General features: G+C 58.5%; 1 protein-coding gene across 2 annotated transcripts in view; it reads left to right on the plus strand.

Moving 5' to 3' along the window:
• Positions 1-13,245, plus strand: part of HMCN2 (hemicentin 2) — a 136,589-nt gene that overhangs the window by 59,114 nt on the left and 64,230 nt on the right. For both annotated transcript variants that reach the window (XM_074331183.1, XM_019728852.2), the window contains exons 23-34: positions 357-484; positions 2,129-2,383; positions 3,141-3,227; positions 6,219-6,413; positions 7,212-7,342; positions 7,671-7,818; positions 8,227-8,353; positions 9,105-9,259; positions 10,219-10,497; positions 11,579-11,860; positions 12,391-12,499; positions 12,725-12,894. In XM_074331183.1, the coding sequence (XP_074187284.1) occupies positions 357-484; positions 2,129-2,383; positions 3,141-3,227; positions 6,219-6,413; positions 7,212-7,342; positions 7,671-7,818; positions 8,227-8,353; positions 9,105-9,259; positions 10,219-10,497; positions 11,579-11,860; positions 12,391-12,499; positions 12,725-12,894 (2,066 nt within the window). The remainder of the gene's footprint in view (positions 1-356; positions 485-2,128; positions 2,384-3,140; positions 3,228-6,218; positions 6,414-7,211; positions 7,343-7,670; positions 7,819-8,226; positions 8,354-9,104; positions 9,260-10,218; positions 10,498-11,578; positions 11,861-12,390; positions 12,500-12,724; positions 12,895-13,245) is intronic.

A 13,245-nucleotide genomic window follows, 5' to 3' on the forward strand; every position in this document is an offset into this window, starting at 1 on the left:
GACTCTGCTCACCAGCTCCAGACACAGGCCGTCTTCGTAAGCCCATTTTGCAGATGAGGAAATGGAGGCTCCAAGAGGTGAAGTGACTTGCTTCACTAAACTAGGAAGAGTTCAGAGTTTGGACTTGAACCCAAGCTGGCTGACTCCTAATCCAGTGCTCTCTCTGTTTCACCAGTTGGCCTAGAGGTCTGGGGAAGTGGAGATGGAGCAGGGGACAGGGATAAAGTGTGGGTGGTGGGCACTGCGTCAGTCCTGGCAGGCTTCCTGGGGGAGATGGCTGGTCTGAGTTGGGTCTTGAGGCGTTTCCTGCAGGCAGGGGTCGGTTGGGATCTCACTAGTGCCCCTCATTCCTATAGACATCACCTCCTCCCGTCGGGGTCCCTGCGTCTGGCCCAGGCCCAGGCCAGTGACAGCGGTCTCTACGAATGCACAGCCAGTAATCCTGCGGGGTCTGCCTCTCGGCACTACATTCTTGGGGTACAAGGTAGGGCCAAGCTGTGGCTTCTGTCATACCTATTGTCCTGCCCTTCCTTCTGTTTTTCTCAGTGTCCTCCCCAGTCTCCACATGCCAACTCTGTCACCTCTTCATGGCTCCAGCACTTCCTCCATCACCCCGACTTCCTGTCTTCCTCAAGCTGGATCTCCTTCCCCCCTTTTCTCCCACTCTCTTATACCCCTTGTTTGGGGAGACACTTCAGTGGCCCCCTGAGCACAGAGGGCTGAGCCGGCAGGGGCCTAGGGCAGTGGGGGGACTTGAGGGTCAGAAAGGGGACCCCAGCCCGTCTGGGGACTTAGATCCCATTTACAGAAGCCAGCGGTGGAGTCACGCCACCAAAGACACAGGGAGCTTGTCATCTCCAAGAGCCCCGAGGAATCAGGTTAGGGTTAGTCAAATATGGCCATCAGGCCACATCTGGCCCACCTCCTGTTTTCATATGGCCCACGAGTAAAGAATGGTGTCCACATTTTTAAATGATTGGGGGGGGGGATGGGGAAGACAAATAACATCTTGTGACATGTGAAAATTATATGAAATTTAAGATTCCGTGTCCGTAAATACAAGTTGTATTGGAACACAGCTACACACATTCATTTATGTTTCATCTGCTTACACGCCGTATTGACAGTGTTGGGTAGTTGAGACAGACCATCTGGCCTGCAAAGCCTAAAGTATTTACTATCTGGCCCTTTACAGAAAAATCTGACCCCTGATCTAAGTTGACTCCCCATTTTACAGGTGGACAGGCTGAGGCTCCGAGAGGAAGGGGGCTCAAAGGTTTGCTGAGATTTGCATGAGCACATGAGAGAGACACAGCAACCGGGGAAAGGGTGATGAGCAGGGCTGGGTTGAATCCTGCCACCCGCTGGCTGTGTGACCTTAGGCCAGCCGCCTGCCCTCTCTGAGTCTTAGATTCCTCCTCTGTAAAGTGAGGACCACAAAAATGCCTATCCCATAGTTGTAGAGGGGATATTGCTGACACCAGGCGCTCAGCACAGTGCAAGCTGTTAATGTTTTCAGCGTGTGTGTGTTTGGGGGTGGGGGGGAGTAGAGGGCATGTGCCCTGGGCCAAGAGGCCAACCTCTGCCCAGGTGCCAGGTTCCCATGCATGGTCTTTTCTCGGGCTCCTCCAGAGCTAGGAAGGGAGTGGGTGTTTCTCAGCTTCCCCTGAGGGGCCAGGATATTTGTCCCAGTGTCCCGTGCAGCCCCGGAGTCGGATGGCCCGTGGGGTCCATGAATTTTCCTGGGCCCACGTGGTCCAAATCCCCAGGAGGCCACCTAGACTCCTGGTCACACAGACCCAGGTTTGGGGCTGGTTCCAGCTCCAATCCGCCAAGGGAGTGAGTGACTCTGGCCAAGTCACATAACCTTTGAGAGCCTCAGTGTGTTCATGCGCCCAGTGGGCATGGCGTCACCTCCCCAGAGGAAAGACCAAATGAGATGGAAGGTGGGAAAGCGACTTAAAAACACTGAGAAAGAAATGAACACCACCGTCCTCCCAGAGCCCAGGGTAGGGAGAGATGGAGATGGAGTGACGAGAGTGATTCCAGCCATGACACCATGAGTCTGGGCTCTGACACTCCCCACCCCAGGCCCCCACCTTGACAGCCCTCCCCGTGGCCCTGTCAGTCCCCCCCCAGGTGCAGCCAGGCCCACGGGTCCTGAAGGTCCTGGCGGGCGAAGCTCTGGACCTGAACTGCGTGGCCGAAGGCACCCCAGAGCCCAAGTTGACCTGGTCCAAGGACGGGGTGACCCTGCATGGTGGGGAGCCTGATGGCTCTATCCACTTCACAGCCATCCAAACCTCTGATGCTGGCATGTACCGCTGTGAGGCCTCCAGTAACGCTGGGGAGGACAGCTGGGAGCTGGAGCTCAAGGTGCTGGGTGAGTCCCTGAACCCCAGAACTCACCACTCCCCACCTCCCCAACAGCAACCTGGGCTTCTGAGATACTCGTCTGCCCTCTGGGCTCGGGGCCTGCTTGACCACTGCCTTCCTCCTGGGCCCCCAGCCCTGAGATGTCAGGAAGACTTTGTCCTGTGGGTACTCTGTCCTCTGGGGTGGACAGAAGGCAGTGTGGGTAGTGATTGAAGAGCAGGGCGTGGGCTCCAGTCCAGCTTCTTCACTTACCAGCTGGACAACTGTAGGCCAGTTATGTACACTCTCTGACCCTCAGTTTTCTCACCTGTAAAATGGGTCCAATAATATGTGAGGGAGGGTCAGCGAGAGAATGTGTGTGAAGCACCTGGTGCATAGAAAGTTCTGGACTAATAGCACTAGCATTTTCACTATTATGAATTTAATTAAAACAAACTTGGAAAGATGCTGCTGGAAGGGAGGTGCAGGGCAGGACGAAGCTTGGCCCCAAGTCATTGAGATCCCAAGCTCAGCCTCTCGAGCCTATGGAGTCATGTAGCCCTGCCGGCTGCTCTGACTCGCTTGCCCTGAGGCTGAGGATGGGAGCACAGGACTTGTACCCCCTTATGCCTGACTAGAGCTCTGGTGGGGGGCACCCTCCTCGCTGGCCCTGGGTCCCTGGGCTCTGGGGGTGTGAGTGAGGCCAATCTTTGGGCTCTGGGGGTGTGAGTGTGGCCAATCTTTGGGCTCTGGGGTGTGAGTGTGGCCACATCGCCTCCCACCAGAGCCACCACACTGGGGGACCGATGAGACCAACGGCTTGCTGGAGAGAGTGGCGGGAGAGAATGCCAGCCTGCCGTGCCCTGCCAGAGGTGAGGCTGGACTGGGGGTGGGCCAGGCTGGGGAGGAACCCCCCGCCCACATTCCAGTGCCCTGGGTCACACACTGTGGGCAGTGCCATGGGTTATGCATGGTTATGGGGTCCTGACTTCTATCCAGGGCCATGCCAAGTACTTCATCCCATCGACACCCTAGAGGCTGGGTATTAGCATTAGCTCTTTTTTATCAGGGGCAATCCAGGCATAGTTAAGCAGCTTGCTGGGAAGGTGACTCACGAAGTGGGGTGTGGTTTGACCTCAGCCCCAAGAGCCTGTTAAACCCTGGGCCCCTCTGGGCCTGGGCACTGTAACAGCTGGGTCCGGGGAAGGCCCAACGGTCCTTATGGATTGGAGCTCAGTGGCCCCTGCCTTTTCCCCACACCCCAGACTTTCTCATGGAGGATGGATTCACGTGGTCCTGGGCAAACCAGCCTTCTGAGGACCCCTTAGGGGTGGCAGCGTTCTGTGGGGCCGAGATAGCTACCCTATGGTCAGCTGTCCAGCATTGAACCCTGCTTTGGCGCTCCCAGGCTGGGGCACTTGATGCCTCCTTCCTGAGCCTCTGTTTTCTTGCCTGTAGAGTGGTGTCACCCCAGTCCCTCCACTCAGGGCTGCTGTGAGGGCTCAGTGGGACCGGAGTTTTAGGTCCCAGCACTGTGCCTGGCACATAGCAGGGGGCTCGGGGAAATGGGCGGAGTCAATGAATGTTGAGTGAATGAATGATTTACCCTGCCACGCCTGGCGGATCCACTCCCCTCTGAGTGGCTTCTTTTGGCTTTGGGCTCTTCTGTGACTGCTGAGAGAACGCGCTGTGTGCCCTGTGTGTGGATGGCGCTCTCTAGAAGGCCGGGTATCTGGGCATCTGAGGAATCAGGGACAGCTTAAGGCCGGGTGTCTGGGCGTCTGAGGAATCAGGGACAGCTTAAGGCCGGGTGTCTGGGCCTCTGAGCAGTCAGGGGCTGCTTGCCAAAAGCCTCAGAGGAACTGAGTAGCTGGTTCCAGTCGCAGCTGTGCTTGCTGGGGCCACAGGGCCCAGGGAATTCCCTGGACCAGGGCTGAAGGAGAGGCAGGTAGGAGGCAGGCACTGGCTGGGAGCTGTGGGAGCCTGTGGGGTCCAGTCTGCAGAACTGCCCACCTGGAGGGGCCTGAAGCCTTGGCCCTTGACCATGGCGCCACCTTGTGTCGGTCTCTGGTGACAGCAAGCAGCGGTTCCACGCTCTCAGGAGGTGGGACCCACGCAGCCCTGCCTCCTGCCCTTGGTGTCTCAGGGCTGCCCACATTCAGGGGCCAGTCCTCTGGGCCAGACTTCAGCCTCGCCAGCATAAGCCAAGCCCCTCCAATAAACACTGCCTTGCCCTGGCCAGCGCCTGACCCTGGCTGCCCTTGGCCTTCTTTCTCAAGCAGGTGGCTGTCTGATGGGTAATGTTGGGCCCTGGCATTCACCAGCCACGTGACCTTGGGCTTGGTGAGTTCAGAGGGTGAAAGGAGAAAGTGTCCAGCCTGGCGCTGGAATGTGGGAGTCCTGGTACCATGGGTGACACCATCTGCCTCCTCCTTGTGGCGTGGGACTGTGCCCACAAGCCTGGCCACCGACTTGCTGGTGATGCTGAGACCTCATTGCTCCTCTCTTGGCCCCTGTGAAATGGGAGTGGGGAGGTGAGGTGAGGTATTTTCAGGGACAGCTCTGAGTCCCCCAAATCTTCCCCCTGCAGAGCTGCAGTGCTGCTCTGTGGTTAGAGCTCTCTTACAGGTTGGACTTTTTGTATTAAGAACAAAGCTCTTCTTCCCCACCCTCTCACCTCCATCCTCTAACCGCCCGTCCCTCTAGCTCTCCAAAGGCTGCCTTTCTGGTGTGCTCCAGGGGTCCTCTAGCCTCTGTAAGACTGGATCAAAAAAATAAATACAAATAAATCAATAACTAAATTAATGAGAAAAAAAAGTTCCAGAGCTCAAAACCCAGTGCCCCTCCAGGCCAGCAGCTCTGAAGTCCTGGGCGGTGAGGGGATGGGAGTGGGTCGGGCTCTCAGAGAAGCTGGAGGAGCTTGGGGGGCTTGTGGTGCATCTGTGTGTGTCCTATGTGGTGTGTGTGTGTGTGTGTGTGTGCGTGTTCATGCATATGTCCCCACAGTAGAGGAGCAGGCCCTGGCAGTGGGACACTAGGACAGGAAGCCGCAGAGGATTCCATGAGGAAACAGCCCTTGGGGTGGGATTAAGTAGCTTGCCCAGAGGTACACAGAGGGGGCAGCCGGCAGAGGGCACTTCCTTTCTGTCACGGCCAGCAGGCAAGGTCCCCAGCACTTTAAGAAGTGACCAGTACAAGGTAGAATGGGGCCAGGGACCCTCCTGAAAGATGACACCTAGGGTGCCTTGGGCGTCCCACATGGTGATCCCACCCCCCAAGCCCACCCACATGGGGCGGCCCACCCTGCCCTCCGACAGCGCTTCCTATATACAGAGCGAGTGTGTTTCCAAAGGGAACCCACCCTGCCAGGGGGTGGCAGATAAAGCAGGCGGCGTTGTTGAAGATAGTATTAGCAATGATAGAATTAGCAATGGTCGCGAGTCCCAATGAGTAGTGGTGGCAGAGGATATGGATGGTGATACAGGGTGCTGACCTACTATGTGCCAGGTACTGGGTTTGCAGCTAGGGGTGCATCAGGGAACAAAGCAAAGACCCCGGCTCTTGTGGGAAGACAGACAATAGACAAAGAAACCTAAACTATTGTGTTTACATCAATGAGAAAGTTGGAGGTGATGGCACAAAGGAAAACTCAGGGCAGGCCAGGGTCTTGGGAGTGCCAGTGGGGTACAATTCCATATGAGGTGGGGCCTCCGAGAAGGACCCAGAAAGGAGCTCTTAGCCCCTGTGCCTGTGGCCCCCAAGTGTGGACACGCAGCATTGGGTGGCCAGGGTCAGCGACATGACCACAGGGGACAGGGTAGGTGTGGGGGGTATTCATGCTGATGACTGATGTGCCCGGCCAGGGAACCCCAAGCCACAGGTCACGTGGCGGAAGGGTCCGTCCTCGGAGCCCCTGCGTGACCGGCCAGGCCTGGCAGTGCTGGACGGAGGCGCTCTGTTCCTGGCTTCAGTGTCTCCCACCGATGGCGGAGACTACGAGTGCCAGGCCACCAACGAGGCGGGCTCCGCCTCCAGGAGAGTCAAGCTGGTGGTCTATGGTGAGCAGGGGCCCCCCGAGCTTGGGCAGCTGGTGCCCCAGAATGCCCAGGGCCCGAGGGCTCCGCGGGGGAGTCTGCAGGCTACTCTGTGCTTAGGGTGGGGGTGGGGGGCCTAAAGGTGTCATTGGGAGAGCGGCAGGGTACACGGGCACCCCGTTCCTCAGACCCCATGCAGACTGTGAGGGGAGGAAGCTGGAACTCCATCAGTGGCTTTAAAATGCTCTCGTAGGTGACTTCATTTTAAAGTGAGGACAGATGGCCTGCCTCCACTGAAAGCTGGTTAAAGTGCCCCGAGCTCCTATCTTTCCTGTCAGCTCCCTTGAGCTCCTCAGCCCCCTATCCACGGTGCTATGTGCAGAGGGAGGGGGCCCTTCCCCTCCACTTGGCCATCCTGGAGGTGGATGGGAGAAGTGGTTTTATCTGCCACTAATGGGCCGCCTCCCACCTCCCTGTGACCAGCCACCTTGGCTTGCCATGTCATGACTTGCCTGGCAAGTTTGTTCCAAAGACAACCCAGGCCCCACTTCAGAGATTCTGACTCGAGACCCTCGCAGGTGACCATGACAGCAGGTTGAGTGTAGAACTGGATGGATCTGGAGCTCTGGCATCTTGCGAAGCTAATTGTCAAAGAGCAGCATCTGTGCCCGGGCATGCCCCGGGGGTGCGGGTCCCAAGCGGGGGGCTGGGACCCCAGAATCTGGGGCTGCCTGTCCAGGCCAGGCAGAGCGGCCAGACGAGCCCAGGCAGCTGTGGCCCTCCAGGAGGGGGGGAAGCTCCTCTGCCTCTTCTTTCTCCCAGTGCCCCCCAACATCCGGGAGGATGGATACAGGGCCAACGTGTCAGGCATGGCGGGGCAGTCCCTGACACTGGAGTGTGACGCGAACGGCTTTCCAGCCCCTGAGATCGTGTGGCTCAAGGACGGGCAGCCGGTGGGTGTCCTCTGGGGCGGCCCGGCTGCTGGTGGGATGTAGAGAGAATACAGGCCTTCTGGACAGCTTCCTGCATGTGCCAAGGTGTGGCAGGGAGATGTGACAGGTGTCTTTAGGGATGCACTGGGGCTTGGGGCACGTGAGGACTTGGTCCCATGATGAAGCCTGGGGGACTGCATGGTGGAGAGGGCACGGGACTGGTTGGGGAGTCAGAAGCCCCAGGTTCCTGTCACCACCAGCTAGCTCCCTGGGCCTCAGTTTCCTTGTTGCTGATGCTAGGAAGTGGCCAGACCCTACTCACCACCTCCATCTGGCCTCTTCTGCCCAGATGCCCAAGGTGGGTAGCCACCGGCTCCTGGACGGGGCCCGGGCCCTCCACTTCCCCAGGATCCAGGAGGACGATTCTGGCCTCTACTCCTGCCGGGCGGAGAACCAGGCGGGGACTGCCCAGAAGGATTTCAATCTCCTCGTCCTCAGTGAGTGAGGCTGGAGCCTGCACAGCTCTTAAGTGTGTCTGGCCCTGCAGCCCCTACCCTTTGGGGTAGGTGAGGGGAAACGGGAGACTCTGTCTGCTGAGAGCAGGGCCACAGAGGGGCCCACACCAGACCCAATGGTCGTCCCCACGGAGCTATCAAGGCAGACATTAGACAATCACATAATTACCCAAGTAATGACTGTTGTGTCATAGGCTGCAAGAAAGTAGTGCAGGCTGCAGAGGAAGCAAAACCGGGGCCCAGTCCAGCCAGGGTCATGGGGGAGCTTCCCAGGACTGATGGCAGAAGGGAAGGGTGCAGCAGGTAGGGGGACCTGCCCAGGCAAAGGCCCTGCAGTATGCAGGGTTTGCAGGGTTCGAGCAGTCTCACCGCTACCCCTTCTCGCCCCAGTTCCACCTTCCCTGCTCGGAGCTGGGGCTGCCCAGGAGGTGCTGGGCCTGCTTGGTGCTGAGGTGGAGCTGCAGTGCCGGACCTCAGGGGTCCCCACACCCCAGGTGGAGTGGACCAAGGACAGGCAGTGAGTGGCAACCCTGGCAAATGGTGTGGGGGTAGTGCCCAGACCTGGGCCGAGTAGATGGGGGGCTCTGTGGGGCTTTGACAGGCATTGCACGTGCCACCAGGGCCCAGGCAGAGGGCAGTGTGGGCCCCTCCCACCCAGCCTGGGACCCCCCAGCTGAGATGCTTCTCTCACCCAGCAGGATTTTCTCATCACTCAGCCTTCCTTTTCCTTTTTTTTAAAATATATATTTTTGAGGTAAAATCCACATAACCTGAAATTAACCATTCTAAAGTACACAATTCCGTGGCATTTAGCACACCTACAGTGTTGTACAACCATCGCCTCTGTCTAGTTCCGGAACATTTCATCACCCCAAAGGAGACCCCATACTCATCAGCCGTCACTCCCTCGGCTCCTTTCCCCCCAGCCCCTGGCAACCACCAGTCTGCTTTTTGTCTCTGTAGATTTACCTGTATTTCATGTACATTTCATGCACTCACACAATCGGTGGCCTTTTGTGTCTGGCTTCTTTCACTTAGCACAGTTTCCGAGGTTCACCTGTGCTGTAGCGTATGTCAGTACTTCCTCTAAACAGCTGAATAATATTCCACTGTAGGGACCACTTGGTTTATCCATTCACTGTCGATGGGCACGTGGACTGTCTGCAGCTTTCGGCGACTGAATCTCTCAGCACTGCTTGTCCTGAGAGCAGCCGGCCCCTGCCACCACCTCGGCCTGACTGGCGCTGTTCTCCTGGCCATCTTTGCAGGCCTGTCCTTCCGGGAGACCCTCATATCCAGCTCCAGGAGGATGGCCAGGTTCTCAGAATCACCAGCAGTCACCTGGGGGACGAGGGGCGGTACCAGTGCGTGGCCTTCAGCCCAGCGGGCCAGCAGGCGAAGGACTTCCAGCTCAGAATCCACTGTGAGCCCGGCCTCTGCCCAGCGCCCACCCTGGGCCCTCACCAAGCTTCGCTCTGCTGCCCACTGCATGGAGGGAGAACGAGGACAGAATGGGGACCTCGAGGAGTGAGCCCCCAGTCCATAAAGCTGGAGGGAGGGACAGAGGGAACCTGCCAACGTCTTCCAAATCCCATGGTCCTTATCTCAGCTTCGCAAGCTTTACATTCCTGATACCACTGGGGTGATTGCTTCGTTAACTTTTTCTTTATACTGAAACACATTTATTTAAAAGGATATTTAATATCCCAACTGTAAGTGGCCCTCATGGGAGGAAGCTGTGAGATCAAATGCAATGAAAGAAAGCCCGGTGGGAAATGCTCAGGAGTGAGCTGCCTGCCAGGGTGCTGAGCTGTGTCTGCTCTCTGTGGGAAAGGGCTGAGGAGAAAGTGCGGGAAAGGTTGAGTACATAGCCACACAAACAGAGCCTTTCCTTTATCGTAATCAGGATGGAAGGAAATTTGGAAGGGGCATAGCTGTTCCGCTGTGAGATGCAGTTATTTCATACCGTGTGCCCAGACCCCCCGAGTGTCACCTTGGTACCACTGGCAGTGTGTGACCTGCCCCGTGGGGACCCTGATCTAGTTCAGCCCTTCATTTTATAGATGGGGCGATGGGCCCAGAGAGAGGAGGTGACCTACCTGGGTCATGCAGCCGGTCAGAGGCAGAGTGGGGTCCAGAGCCCCAGCTATGACCACCCCCACCTTCTGTACCTCTTCAGATGACCTGGCTTTCTTTCCATGTCAACATGTCCCGAGCTGGTCTCTCCCGTCTGTCCCAGACTCTCCACCTCTCCCCTGCAGTAGAAGCGTGTGACACGTGAAGTGCTTGTGGCTCACAGGCATGTGTATGCCACTCTGAGGGTTGGAACACTGGCTGCTTTGGGGGGGCTCCCTGTAACCTCCCCCCCCCCATTGTCCTCAGCACCTCCCACCATCTGGGGCTCCAACGAGACGACCGAGGTGGCCGTCATGGAGGGCCACCTGGTGTGGTTCCTGTGTGAGGCCCGAGGAGTGCCGGCTCCGGACATCACCTGGTTCAAGGACGGGGCCCTGGTCCAGCCCAGCCCTGAGGCTGTCTACACCAGGGGTGGCCGGCAGCTGCAGCTGGGGAGGGCCCAGGTCTCGGATGCTGGCGTCTACACCTGCAAGGCCAGCAACCCTGTGGGGGTCATGGAGAAGGCCACGAGGCTGGAGGTTTACGGTGAGTGGCTGGGGTTACAGCAGCGAGCAGTGGTCAGCGGGATGGGCAGAGGGAGGGACTCTGGGCAAGATGGCCTCTGCCTGTCTCCACAGGTCAGTGAGGCGAGTGGCCAGAGGCCCAGGACAATGGGACTAAGGAGTTAGCCAGGGAAAAGGGTCATCTCATCTTGTCTAACTTCCCTCCTACAGGCGAGAAAACAGGCCAGGAGTGGAAGGGCCTATCTAGGGGCCCAGGCAGGGCCGAGTAGAACAGGTTTCCTCTCATGACTTAGGGCTTTTTACGAAACCACACCCAGACCCCCATGACCACTGCTAAGAACTAACTGCTCTTACTCACCATGAGCCAGACCCCCGGGGGCCCTTCGCAGCTCAGCCCCTTTAATTGGCTGGAGGGCCTTGGGCCTTGGTGTCCGCACTTACAGATGAGCATAGTGGGCTCTGGGGCTGCAGAGGCTGCCCGGGGCACCCTGCTGGGAGGTGATGGGACCCGGGGCTTTCACCATCAGTCTTGCCCTGTTAACCTTGGCGTTGGCTGTCACCAGGGGCTTGGCTGTGAGGCCCTGCAGAGAACTTGGAGGAAAATGTGTGTGTAGGTGGCAGGGATGGGGTCTGAGCAGGGCCTAGTGAGGTTTGGAGGGCAGAATGCAGGCTACTGGGGTCCTCCTGGCCCTTAAAGCTGAGTCGGCTCAGGAGCTCTGACCCCCAAAGATGCAGAGGGCTTGGGTGCTGGAGCCCCAAGACCCCAAAGGGAAGTTGGGCTGTGAGGCGTCTGTGGGCAGCTTCTGAGGATGAGCCCAGCTGCCAGCTTGGGGCCTCTGACCCAGACAAGCTGTTGTTTTGCCTGTGACGAGCCCACAGGGGTGGCAGGAGATGGAGAGAAAATGCAAGCGGTGCTGAGGAGGGGGAGAGTACTTCCAACCAGGGGCCTGGGTCAGGCTTCCTGGAGGAGCTGATATTTGAACAGGGTTTCAGCTAGTAGAGGTCAGGGAAGAGGCTGTCACGTGTTGTGAGGTTGGCCAGGGGCCTAACCAGGGCCGGGTGTCACACTCTGGTCCCTGAGCAGCCCCGTGCCTCTCCCGCAGTCCCACCCACCATCGAGGGCGCTGGCGCAGGGCCTCACTTGGTAAAAGCCGTGGCTGGGAGGCCCTTGGCGCTGGAGTGTGTGGCCAGAGGCTACCCACCCCCCACCCTCTCCTGGCACCATGAGGGACTGCCCATGGCGGAGAGCAACGGGACATGGCTGGAGGCAAGCGGTGGCGTACTGAGCCTGGAGAGTGTGGGGGAGGCATCTGGAGGCCTGTACAGCTGCGTGGCCAGCAGCCCCGCTGGGGAGGCCATGCTGCAATACGCCGTGGACGTGCAGGGTGAGCCCAGGCCCGTCCCACCTGAGTCACCAGGACTGTGGAGCCCTCCTCCGACACCTACTTTGTGCCAGCCCCCACAGCCCTCTGCCCTTCAGGAGTCGCTTCCCATCAATAGGATGGACGTTTATCGAGAACTCCCTGAGGCCCAAAGCCGGGTTGTGGGCAGTAGTCCTCGGGATGGTGGGGTGGGGCCTTCCCCTGCTCTCTCCCATTGGGCAGACATTTCTCAGTCATTAATTCTGGCCCGTGTGGTGTTGGAGATAAGGCAGGGAACAAAGCAGGCAGGACTCTGGAGCCCTGGGTCTGGTGGGGAGACAGATATTGAATAAACAGGACAAGCCAGAGGGGAGGCCAGGGGGTCCAGGCCTTGGGTGGTCCTGGAAGGCCTCCCGGAGGAGGGACCATTTATGGGGGAACTTGAAGGGTGAGGTGAGGCTTGGGCCTTGCTCTGGGGGCATTGGAGACTTGGGAGGGCTTTCGGCCGGGATTTGCTTACCTCTAAACACTCAATGGGGGGCTCCTGCCTGCAGTGCCCCCACAACTCCTGGTGGCTGAAGGCTTGGGCCAGGTGACCACCCTCGTGGGACAGCGGCTGGAACTTCCCTGCCAGGCCTCAGGCTCCCCGGTGCCCACTATCCAGTGCGTATGGGGTGGTAGAGACCAGGGCTGGAGCTGGAGGTTGTGGGCAGAGAGCACATGCTTTGGGGGTGCGTGGGGACAGAAGACACTGCCCCTTCTCAGGAGTATGACAAAGGCCAGGACCGTGTGAGCAGGCAGGAGGAGCTGCCAGGCCTCCTGGCTTGTCCTGCCGGCCCTGCCTTCCCTGGGCTCAGGCCGACCTGTCCCCCTCCCCACCCACCTTAGATGGCTGCAGAATGGCCGCCCAGCTGAGGAGCTGTCGGGGGTGCAGGTAGCCTCCCAGGGGACCACACTGCACATTGACCATGTGGAGCCAGGCCATGCGGGCCTCTTCTCCTGCCAGGCCACCAATGAAGCAGGCACTGCTGGGGCCGAGGTGGAGCTGTCAGTGCACGGTGAGGGGCATGGGCAGCCTGACAGGCCAGGGTGGGTAGAGCCAGAGGGCCGTGTGCATCTGTGCCTCTGGCAGGCCTGGTGGACCTGGGAAGGACAGGGGGCTAGTCTTCTCGGAACAGTGCTTCTGGGCTGGACTTCCCAGCTCCCCAAAGAGATGTAGGATGACAGGCTGGTCTTACCTGTTTACCACACTTGTTATCTGTCCAGCCCTCATTTTCCTCCCCAGTCTTTCCTCTCTCCATGTTGACCACAACAAACTTCATTCAGCTCTTTCAGTACATTAGCTCTCTCACCTCCAAGCCTACAAATGCTGTTTCCCTGCGTGGAACAGTCTCCCTCTTTGCCTGCTA

Source organism: Rhinolophus sinicus, linkage group LG04, assembly GCF_036562045.2.
Source record: "Rhinolophus sinicus isolate RSC01 linkage group LG04, ASM3656204v1, whole genome shotgun sequence".
Classification (NCBI taxonomy): Eukaryota; Metazoa; Chordata; class Mammalia; order Chiroptera; family Rhinolophidae; genus Rhinolophus; species Rhinolophus sinicus.